At 57.5% G+C, this 11,337-nt stretch overlaps 1 protein-coding gene across 4 annotated transcripts; it reads right to left on the bottom strand.

Annotated features, from left to right (window-relative positions):
• Positions 1-3,096: 3,096 nt before the first annotated feature.
• Positions 3,097-6,744, bottom strand: REEP4 (receptor accessory protein 4). 4 transcript variants are annotated; one of them, XM_079140101.1, is made up of 9 exons: positions 6,213-6,744; positions 5,357-5,429; positions 5,186-5,246; positions 4,890-4,966; positions 4,677-4,797; positions 4,175-4,288; positions 3,684-3,819; positions 3,399-3,553; positions 3,097-3,316 (listed from the first exon to the last, which is right to left on the bottom strand). In XM_079140101.1, coding segments are annotated over exons 2-9 (732 nt in total). In that variant the 5' UTR covers positions 5,359-5,429; positions 6,213-6,744; the 3' UTR covers positions 3,097-3,250. The 4 variants fall into 4 exon arrangements, with proteins under 4 accessions (XP_078996227.1, XP_078996229.1, XP_078996226.1 ...); XM_079140103.1 differs by lacking the exon at positions 5,186-5,246 and having other exon boundaries at positions 5,750-6,743; XM_079140100.1 differs by lacking the exon at positions 5,186-5,246 and having other exon boundaries at positions 6,213-6,743.
• Positions 6,745-11,337: the final 4,593 nt, after the last annotated feature.

The raw sequence follows: 11,337 nt of genomic DNA, 5'->3' as shown, positions 1-11,337 counted from the left end.
ACTGTGCTAGGGGGCTGCCCGTGGTGGCTTCAGGCCCCTTCCCAGCCCTGATCCTGCCAGGCGCACTGGCGCTGTGGGCAGGCGGGAGTACAGGCTAGGCTTCCTCTAGAGCCCAGGCCACAGGTACTGAAGGGTGGGCCGGGGACCCTACCCAGGGCCAGCAGGGATGGGTGGAGGGTATGTCTGGAGGTTCTCCGAGGGGCACCTGGGCTCTGAGGGAAGCCCAGCCGATACCCAGTGCCCCAGGCCTCGGGATCACATGTATGCTTGGCCAGAAATGCCTAGAACTGGGCCTCCTCACTCCTTCCCCTCTGGCCCCAGGATATCTTGTAACCCGTACAACTAGAGCCAACCATTCGTCCACCTGTGTTATGGAGACCCTGGTGGTCTCATGGCTTTGTGGTGAGCCCCAAGGTGCTGCAGGGCACAAGGACAAAGCACAAGACTGTTCCCACCCCAGAGGAGCTAGGTCACTGAGTGCATTTGTTCTTCTAGTAACACTTTCAGGCTGCTCAGGTGTCAGGCCCAGTGCAGGGGCTGTAGGTGACTACTGGGGAGAAGGACAGGTTAACAAATGACAAGATGTTTCTAATCCTGCCCTGGGAAAATCAGGGGGCTCTTCATGGAGGAAGTGATGCTTGAGTACAGAAGTCAGACAATAAGCAGCACTTCCCCACTGAATTACACACTTACAAAAATATTTCACTTTGGTTAAACCACTTGTTCTGGGCTGGGATACAACAGTAAGATGTCTGTTCTTTATGAAGTCACAACATAGCAGGGGAGAAAATATGATGTGCTCAGGGGGAAAAGAAAAGTACATGCAAGAACAGAATGGCAAGAAGTCCAGATGAGCAAGCCAGGCAAGGCAGGGGTGTGCCTGTGGAGGGCTTCCCTGGAGGTGATGTCTGCCTGGGGTTCAAAGTGCAAACAGGAAGAGGACAGTGGGCCAAGGAGAAGGAGCACCCCAGGGGACAGTGTGCACCAGCTGGCTGTGCAGAGCTAGTTGCCAAGTCTGCGGGGGGCCGCGTGACCTGCCCACTCCCAGCACCTGTCCCGGAGTGAGGGCAGGTGAAGCCCCAATCCCACGAAATCCCACCCCTTCTGGTCTGCATTCCTTTGCCGGGTCCAGTGCCTGCATCCACTGCCGGCTTCCATTTGGTTCTGTGGAGCCTGTCCCTCCACTTCTACCTCCAGGACTCCTGAACCAACTTGCAGCGGGAGGCGTGGTCCCCAACTCACGGGCAGCACCACTGTGGACCAGCTGCCGCAGCTCTCAGAGTCCCCATTTTTCATCTGTAAAATGGGTATAGCCTCTACCCAACAGGGGGGTTGGGAGGATTCAAAGAAACCATCCCTGTGAAATTCCCAGTGCAAGGTCAGGCATGCAAAACGTTCCATACACGTTAGTCTCCTTCTCCCTGCCTCCCAGGCAAGGAACAGCTCATTTACTTGAGTACTGCATAGTGATTAAGTACATCGACTCTGGAGCCAGACTGCCTGCCTCAAAGCCCAATTCTGCCACTTACTAGCTGTGTGACCTTGGGCAAATCACTTGTCCTCTCTGTGCCTTTTTGTTTTTTTTTTCCTATTTGTGGAATGGAGATAATAACAATAGTACCAACCTTCCGAGATTGTGAGGATTAAATTAATATGTCAGGGGCTCAAAGCAGCATCTATTGTGCTGCAGCCACACTCTAGATACCAGCCACTACTAGTCTTTGCATCCTACCAAACCTGGCAATATGGCTGGTACCTGGCAGAGGCTCAAGACAGATTTTTGGAATGAATTAATGAGGAGATCAGACAACACCATGGTGCCAGGTAAGGCCACATAGGAAGCCACTGAGCACCAACATGCAAGGAGCTAAAGCACCCCAGCAGATTAAGTGCTTTCCCCCAAATAAAACCCAGATAATCCCACACCAAGAGTTAATCCTCCTCCTCTCAGGCCATCCGAGCCAGCCCTTTCCCCTTCCTCTCATCCAGCGCTCACCCACCTCTTTGCTTACTCAAAAGCAGAAAGGAAGAGCAGACGTGGGGGTGGACAGGGGCAGACCTGGGGCACAGTGGTGACACAAGCATCCAGAGGGCTGTCCCAGGGACCAGAGGAGGGGGTGGAGCGGAGCCAGCCCAAGCTAAGAGCCTGGGTCTCCAGAGAGCAGTGGATGGCGGGCCAGGGACCAGCGACCACCAGCAGCAGGGAGGGCCTTCGGAGGAGGCCCGCTGGAGTTGTGCATCATCTCTGCGGCCTGCCGCCAGCGCCAGGCCCCAGCAGGGCGAGGCTCTGGCCAATCTCCCAGCCCCGCCCTCCTTGACCTGGAAGCAGGGGGCAACCCAGATCCCGGCAGCTGCTGCCCTCTGGTGGCCACTCCTCAGAGTGCAAGCCACCCCTAAGGTACCTGTTGAGAGAACTCAGTGCCTGGGGAGCTATGGGGAGTGAAGCCAGACTCCCAAGCCCAGGCTCAGGACTAGGACCCTCAGCCTGTATGGGCAAGCTTTCAGGTGCCCCCTCGCTGTCCCTGCCTTTCCACACCTTCATGCCCCCTGGCTTGCCTACAGCTGTGTGTTCCAATCCTGGGTTCCTCCTCTTTTTGGATTTCAGCACCTCATTAGGTCTGGCCCTCACTCTCCAGTCTGTGTACTCAGAGCTGCCCAAGAGCTCATTCATGACAGCAGTGCCACCTTTGAGGTCTCCTTTGAGGACTGGGCTCACCCGGCACTGTCTCCTTCTGCCCTAGACTTGGCCGTGCCTGGCTGGCACTGGGCTGTATGACGTAGAGTGTGGCATGAGAAGGGGAGATAAATCAAGAGAAGCAGAACACCGTTATGCATTTATTTATCAAAACGTTCACAAGCCCGACCTCATTCACCAACACAAAACACACGGCAAGGGCACACACACCTGGCCTTGGAGCAGGCTGTCAAGTACTTTGAAGGACAGGAAGGAATGGATAGCTAGTGGACTTTGGTTTCATCTGCAGGGGTTGGGGGTGCTCTGGACCCACACCTGAGAAGGCACAGGGCTGAGGAGGCAATAAATAGAACGCTGGGCCCAGCCTGCTCTGGAACCGTGGGTGCATCCCAATGCGGGGACCCACAGCCTCTGCCCTGGCTCTTAAGCAAACAGAGCCGGGAGGGGCGCGACCCAGGTGGCTGGCGCAGCAAGCCAGATGTGCACCGAAGGCCTCCTGCACGTAGCCCTGGCACCTGCAGGGCCTGAGGTAAGAGTGGGCCTGATCCGCAGACCCTAGCTGTCCATGTCTGAGGGTACAGTCTTTTTCCGCGTTCGGACCTTCAGGGAGCGCGAGGTGCCCTGGCGAGAGAGCAGGCGCTCGGTGAGAGGCGTGGGCTGCGGTGTTGCACAGCCGCCGCCCTCACACCTCCTTGCCACTGACCTCCCGGACCAGCGGCTTCCTCTTGACCACACGCAGGCTCTGGCTCCGACCCAGAGGCTTCTCTCGGGGCCGGGCTGGTGGCTGGGGGACTACCTCCGTATCTGACCAACCGCCCTCCTCTGTGTCACTGTCCTGCAGGCCCCCTGCCCGGTACCCTGCAGAGAGGCCGGGGAAGCAAACCTGGCCATTGACACAGTCTCAAGGCCTGGGACCAAGCCAGAACTTCCTCCAGCCCTGGGGAGGCCATCTTCCTCAGAAAGGCTCCAGGCCCCTCGGTTCACTCACCGATGGGTGGCCTCCGGCGGGGTACCTGGTCTTCCAGGTAGAGGGGGTCCTGGTAGGTGGGGGCAGGGGTGTCAGGGATGGAGCGCAGGTCCTGCATGGAAAAGCTCCGCAGCCGGCCAGCCAGCGCACCCTGACTCTGTGAGGGAGGAGGAGCTGAGTCACCTAGGAGGACAGGGGCTCCTAGGGGAAGGGGCTTCAGTAGGGAAGCTGCCCAGGGACATGAAGGGTCACCCTGCAGCTAATCACTGGGGCACAGAGCTCAGAACTGAAAGCAACTCAGCAGCCTTCAGCCCCTGGCCACTTGGCAGGAACAAGAAACTAAGGCCACAGGAACAGGAGCAGCCAGGGAGGTCTGCACTTCCAGCTCCGTGGTCCTGCACCACCCCACCTACCCTGGCACCCTAGCCCTGACCCTAATCGCCATCTCCGGCCTCCCTGGCAGAAAGCTGGGCGGGGTGGGCAGGGCAGCAGGAGGGCTGGGCCCACAGCACCTTGGTGGCGGCCTGCACCGCAGCCGAGGCAGCAATGTTGAGGCTCCGCTTCCCGAGGCTGAGCACTGTCTCGTAGCTGCGCTCTTTGGCCTGCACAATGTACGTGTCGATCTCCTGCAGACCCGGGGGAGGAGAGCTCAAGAGGACAGCGGGGGAGTCTCTCTGCCTCCGCATACCCTGAGCCACCAGCGATTGTCATACCTTCCGGTCCACCCTGAGCCCGTGTGCAGCAGCCACAGACAAAGGTCCAGAACGCACCAAGAGCGGGGCTCCCCGCCCACTCGCATGGCCTGCACCTCAGTGAGGGGCCACCCCCCATCCCCAAACCAACTTCCAGCTGGCACTTCACACCACCGGTCATTCACACGCACCCGTGTGGTCAATCCGGCCGACAGGAAGGCCAGGCTTTGTCAGGGTGCCATGATCCTGGTGTTAGAACCAGGTGTCCCCGCATCCTGAACCCGGGGGTCAGGGTTCTCTCTCTCCGCCTCCCCCAGGGTACCTTCTCATGACGGGACAGGGACGGGTGGACGAATTTTCGGTAAAGTAGGCTGGCCCCCTTGGTGTAGGGCGAAAGCAGCCACAGCACAAAGGCCATCTTGATCTCATAATAGAAAGGGAACCTGCCAGCACACAGAGGGGCAAGGTGAGCCCAGGAGCCAGGCCAACGGTAGGACACCCCTGCCCCGTGGCCCACCAACCCCTGTGCCCAGACCAGGAGATAAAGATGTCTGTGAAGGTCTCAGCTGCCATGAAGATTGCAAAGACAATCCAGTACATCATCCACCGGACCTGTGGGACACAGAGCACAGAGGTTGGCCTTGAAGCCTGCGGTGCCAACACCGCCCCTGGCTGGCCCAGCCCAAAGATTCCAGAGAGCCTGTCCCGCTGCATTGCTGCATTCCCCCATGCCTGGCTGGACAGGAGCCTCTGCGAAGCTGCCGCTCATTCCTGTGCCCACCCCGTGCACCTCCACAGGCGCCCAATGGCCTGCACTCCGCCCACACCCACCTCGACAGGGCCCACTCCCTCCTTCACCACTCCACTCAGGATGTGCCACTCCAGTGTGCCCCTAGAGAAGGGGCAGGCCAGCTCAGACCCTCCACACCTCAACAAGTCCCCTGCCAGGGCCGTCATCCTACCCCACCACAGCCAAGCCCTCCTGCCACCCCTCATGCTCACATATTCACGGATGTTCTTGGTCTTCACGGCCTTGTAGGACGCATAAGCTGGATACAGCATCCCAAACACCAGCCTGGAAGAGCAGCCGGGGGAGTGTGAGGGGCAGCATGCTCCCCTTGCACCCTGCCAGGTGGCTGCCTCCCCTACTGGGGTGCGCAGTGGCAGGGCCTGCCCTGTTTTTCCCGCTTGGCTTGCACAACCCGCAGTGCCTGAGTCAGTGCCCCGGAGGCCACCTCCCCACCCTGCTGTTTACAAACATCCCAAGCCTGCCCAGGCCTGCACCGTGGCCCATGGGTACATGATGGAGAGAGAACACAGCTGCTAGACAGGGTGGGTGAGAGCATCAGGCTGTCCCCTCCCCTGGGTATGCAATCAGGCCCAGAGCCACCAGACCTGGCACCGCTGGGCTGCAGACAGGCATATTTGAGCCAGGTGCTGGAGTACTCAGAGGTTAAGGGTAGGACTGAGTGAGGAGGCTGAGGCAAGGTTGGGAGTCACGTGACTGCTCAGATGGCAAGCAGGCCCCTGGCTTCTCCACCCACAGTGTGCCTATTTCCTTGTGTTTGCCCTGGCTATGGTCTGCCTGTGGCCCTCAGCCCCAGGCATCTGTCTGCAGAATGTGTCTGTGAGCATGTGGGTAGGGTCGCCATCACTCAAGGATTCTGGGGAGGGGAGGGGCAAGGACGCGGTGCCCGAGTCCCGCGTGCTGGCCCCCAGTCCGTTAACCTTTGCGGCGAGTGTTGGGGGAGGTATGATGAAGCTCAGATAGTTCCGTCCCCGCCAGACGTGCCCAGCTTCCACCCGAGGGGCAGGATGACACCAGGGAAAGAAGGGGTCTGAGAGTGGCTATACTCACACCACCAGGCGACAGATCATCCAGGACACCATCCTGACAGGCTTTGGGACGAGGGGAGGGCCCCCAAAAGACGCCCAGGAGGGCGCTCACGCGGGGGCTGGGAAGGGGGACTCAGTGGTGGTGCAGGAACCCGAGGGTCGATCCGGCTGTCCCCTGTCAAAGGTGGGCTCGCCGCCCACCGACTCCGACCTGCAAGTGCGGGGAACCGGGAGAACCCTGAGACCAGAGGACTGGGGCAGGCGGTGGGCAGGGAGGAAGCCGGCTCGGGAGCTGGCACCGGCGGGCGCGCTCCCCGCCCAGCCGCGCGGCGCGGCAGTTGCGGCTGGGACCTGCTCTGTCGCGGAGAACCAGGTGCTCGGCCCTTGCCGGGCGCCGCTGCTGGTCCCCGGCCGGGGTGCCGGGTGTCGGTCTTCGCTCTTGCGGTGGCCGCGGTCCCAGCGCGCCAGGCAACCGGCACCGGCCTCCGGGGCGGAGTTTGCAACTCACTTGAAAGTTGCACGGAACTGGGTCCTGCCCAACCCCAGGTCTCGGGCGCGCGGCGCAGGCGCAGTGCGGCCCCGCAGGGGCGGGGCAAGGTCAGGGAGGTGAGAGGCCGGCCCCTTAAAGGGCGATGCGCAGCGGGACTCGAGGGTGGGGCGGTAGGGCTGAACAGCCTTCCCAGTAGGGAAGTCAGGGGGTGGGAAGGCGCAGTCGAGATGGGGAGAGAGAAAGGAATCCTGGTCTCCGGAATTCTCACGGCTTTTCACTGCTTCTCCCAACGTCCTTCCCCCGGTCTCATTTTTTCCCTCTGTAAAATGGGATAGGGCATGAAATGGGTAGGGTCCGGCCTGGAGGCTCAGGCACAGGCTGGCAGCAAACTTGGATGAGTGCAAGCAAGTTCCCGTGTTACACCACTGGCGCAGAAGTCAGTAAGCACCTCAAATAGAGGAGTAGAGGCCGGGGATCCGAGGGAGTCACCCCGCAGCAGTGGGTTTTAAGGAATCCACTTCTCTCTGGGGCAACTTTCCATGGTGCACACACCAGGCCGACTCCAGTGACTTGGGAACCCGTACCTTCTTCACCAGAAGTTTGAAATCCCGCCTGTTCCTGTGAGTCAGGAATACAAATATTCTTTGGGAACCCCACGGCATCCACGCTTGCGATTTTGTACTGGTTTTAAGTTCACGGAGTCTTAACTTTTGCAAGATCAAGGAAATATGCTCAGGGAAGTAATTTGGCCACTGTCACCCAGTGGTGTTTATTGCTGGCTGATACTAAATATACGGCATGCTTAGACTTTAGAGGGATCAACAGTGGCCAGCTGTGAGTGGCCCTAGTGGGGGACAGGGAAATGAAGAAATTCCTCCAGGAGGGAGGAGCACACCTGGAAGGAGGGAGAAGATTCTAAAAAGAAGGCAGTCTTTGCTGCCTTTACACCTTCCCACATGGGATTTCATTCTTTATGACACCTGCTTCCTGCCTCAGCTGCTCCTTCTGAAAATGGGGAGAACAGTGTCCCCCTTCTGTGCTGAGGTGAGGGTGAGAGCAGAGCTGCTCCCTGGGGCCATGGGAGCGGAAACACATACCACTTTTTATTAGAGCCATAGTTAACACCCACAGCCGATGAAAAGGATGGGCTAGGTCATGATGGGAGTCAGGGAAAGGAGGCTTTTGGGGGATAAATAAACACACAGTGATTATATGGCCTTAATTATTATCATCAATTTTATTGGTATTGCTGGGTGTGAGAGGCAGCAGCGAAACCAGCCCACAGGAGAAACTCTCCAAGGGCATCATGCCTTCCTCATGCTCACCCGCCCCCAGCCAGATCCCATCTTGAAGGAAAGAACCATCGGGAGGGTTCCAGCCACCATCCAGCTAGAGGCAGAGACAGGGTTCTTAGGCGAAGAGTATCTCTGGTCTCCTTGAAGAAGGATGTGATTGATGGAAAGGGGGAGCAGCTAGGGCTATAGAAGAGCAAAGGGACATCCATCCCTCAGGAGGCACATGCGAGTCCAGGTCCTTTGGCTCGTCCTCCCCCTGGCTGTATTCCGGAGCCCCACGCCTGAGCTCATTCACTGAGAACAGCTCTCCTGTGCCCACTCTGTGCCCACGTAGCTGGGATGATTTCTCCCGTGGTAACTCCTGGTCCCAATGCTTGTGCTTGGGAGATCTACAGGACAAGAAGTCAGAGGTCTGTGGCTGAGAGCAAGGCTCCGTGTGGAGGGGCTTTAGGCTGGCAGCTGAGTAGTGTCACCCCTCCTCAGCTTTGGAAGAGCGAGTGGACTCTGGCTTCTGTGGCCTTTGGTCCTGAACTATTGACACAGTCACCCAGTTAAACCGGGTTGCTAAGCAGCTCTCTGGACACATGGATGAGCCCCAGGGCAGGTGACCAGGCAGCCATGCAGCAGAAAGCTGGGCATTCAGGGACCAAGAGAGAGAAATGTCTCCCACCCTTGGGGGAGCTCTCCCCTGGAGGGAGCGGCTGTCACAGTGATGTTTGTCTTTCAGCTGGGCATACAATGTTAACGAGTCTAGGAGACTCAACTCACTTTCCCTGGCAACCTCTTCCAGGCACAGGCTGAGGGTCTATTTCCCCTTTGGAAAAGCAGGACAGACACTCCTGAGATGATGAGGCTGAGCCCAAGGCTGCCTGCTCAGCCAGGAGCACATGAATGTGGTTTGAGGAGGTGGACACCCAGACGAGTCACCCATTGTGGTGTGGCCTTCCGCCAGGCATCTGAAGCCAAAGTCAGATGTAGGGTGCAGGGGTTCTTCCCAGAGATGTATTGCCTTTCTTTCCCACAAAGCACGCTTCCCAAAGCCCCCTGTATCTCATACATTCCCACAGGCCAATACAGATCATAATTATGTGCCACATACACTATCCAAAGGGCCAGCTAGGTGGGCATAGAGTGGGCACAGGAGAGCTGTTTTCAGTGAATGAGCTCAGGTGTGGGGCTCTGGAATACAGCCAGTGGGGAGGATGTGCCAAAGGACCTGGACTCGCATGTGCCTCCTGAGGGATGGATGTCCCTTTGCTCTTCTATAGCCCTAGTTGCTCCCCCTTTCCATCAATCACATCCTTGCATATCTTAATATACATATAATGCATTTGAATTTCATGATAACTCTTTCAGGTATGTATTGTTATTATACCCACTTTATACATGAGGAGGCTGAGACACGTAGGTAAAGTCACACGACTGTGTGACTAGCTGCTTTTGTTTAGCTAGTTAGATGGCCACCTCAGGTTTCCAAGAAGTAATTTTTCTTCTTCTCCTCCCACCCCGCCCCCAGTACTTGGTTCTGTACTGGGGATTGAACCCAGAGACACTCTACTACTGAGCAGTAGATACAGCCTGGCCCTTTGTATTTTTTATTTTGAGACAGTCTTGCCAAGTTGCTGAGGCTGGCCTTGACCTTGCAATCCCCCCACCTTAGCCTCCCGAGTCACTGGGATTACAGGCGTGTGCCGTTGCGCTTGACTGTAAGTTTTCTTATCCGCTTTGCCGAAGGAGAAGTTGAGGTTCAGGAAAGCCAACTGACTTGCTTGAAATCTCACACCAGGCCGAGGGACTGAGTCCAAATTCACACATGTGGGATCATGACTGCAACCTGGAAGCCATTCTGCTGGACGACACGGTCTGCAGTTGCCTGGTTCCTGCTGTCTGCAAGCTCCGGGAGCTCTCAGACCTGGTGTCCACCCCCCTGTCCACAAGTACTCCCTGGAGTGATTGGTGAAGGGGTGACATGGGATACATCTGTGAAACGTGTGACACATGAGAGCTAAAGGAGCCCTGCAGAAGGGAAGAGGCCTATTCAGGGTGACCCAGCTTGGTACCCTCCCGAGGAGCTGTTTCCCTGGGGTCTAGCTCCTATCTGTTACCTGCCACTGACCCACCCAAGGCAGCAGAAGCCTTCCATTCCCTAAAGACCGTAGATGGCAAGGAGGTGACGAGGAGACGAGGGCGCCATGGTTTACCACCGCCATTTTGCCAAACGACCTTCATATGCTATCTTCAAGACCCCCATCTTCCTAGTGCCCTCAGTGTTACTTCTGGCTGCCCCCATCTGGTTCGTCCCTTCCTTTCTCTTTGTCACGGGCTCTGTTGACTCTGTTCTCAGATGCGGAGAGAAGCACTGACTGCCCACAGGGGCCCAGCTGCTTCAGTCAGGACAGTGTCCCAGAGGACCTCAATGTCAGGCAGAAAGTCAGGGCCATGTTGCCTGAACATGGAGTCAAGGAAGGTTCCTGAGCAGGGCAAGATATGATGGAAGAATGCTTCAGGGAGGCTAGTCTGCAGGATGTGGGAAGTGGGTGGGCAGGGAGGCGTGTAAGGGCCTGTGACAACAGTGAGGAGGGCTGGTTTGGACAAAGGTGGTAGCAGAAAAAGGAAAACAACAAAAATAGTGCCCATCTGGAAATTCCTGGGGACAAAGCATGGAGAGGAGACTTGGTGGCTGATTAAATATAAAGAGAAGAGGGAGTGATGGTACCCACGACTCCAAGGTGCCTCACCAAGGGTGGAGGGTGGCAAAGGACATTGCTCACACGGAGTTGGGGGCAGGGGGCCTTAAGAGGGACAGACTGCTGAGCCAGTCTTTGCCATCACATGGATTGCAGTTGACCTCTGTCAGGGGGACAGACTCAAGTCTCAGTGAGTCCCAAGCCTGTAATCTCCAGGAAGGAACATTGGCTGTGAGTCACCCCAGGTGGAAGAGATTCGTCACATTGGCCCAGCACCTGAGTGTCATCACCATGAACTCCTGACCCCAGCACCAGCTGACCTTGGGGGTCCACTTCTCTGAGGGAAGGGAACCCAGAGGGAGAGGGTCTGGAAACCAATGCTGACTCCTATGTGCGGCAGGGACAGGTAGCCCAGCCCTGGCTCTGTTCCCAATGAAACACCTTGATGACATTTGAGAGCTGGCAGTGGGGTGAAACTTTTTATTTGAAGCAAGTGAATCATAGCATTGTCCCCAAGTGTCCCTGGGCATCCTGCCACAAGGAGTCCTAGCAATCTGGACACTCCCCATCTCCACCAGCCTCGCTCCTGAAGCTCTGTCCCCAGCGCACAGCAGAGGGCAGCAGAAGCCTGGCTCCCGGGCGCCTCCAGCAGGCCCTCACACGCCTACTGCTCAG

Source organism: Sciurus vulgaris, assembly GCF_902686455.1.
Source record: "Sciurus vulgaris genome assembly, chromosome: 5".
Taxonomy (NCBI): Eukaryota; Metazoa; Chordata; class Mammalia; order Rodentia; family Sciuridae; genus Sciurus; species Sciurus vulgaris.
This window is presented reverse-complemented; position numbering and strand designations above follow the sequence as displayed.

Bases quoted from the DNA above. Each gene is read 5' to 3' on its own strand.
- REEP4 (XM_079140100.1), bottom strand. From the start codon at position 6,244: ATGGTGTCCTGGATGATCTGTCGCCTGGTGGT. The intron at 4,967-5,356 runs GTGAGCATGAGG...TGTGTCCCACAG, and splicing joins CCAAGAACATCCGTGAATAT to GTCCGGTGGATGATGTACTG. The intron at 4,798-4,889 runs GTCTGGGCACAG...GTGTGCTGGCAG, and splicing joins ACAGACATCTTTATCTCCTG to GTTCCCTTTCTATTATGAGA.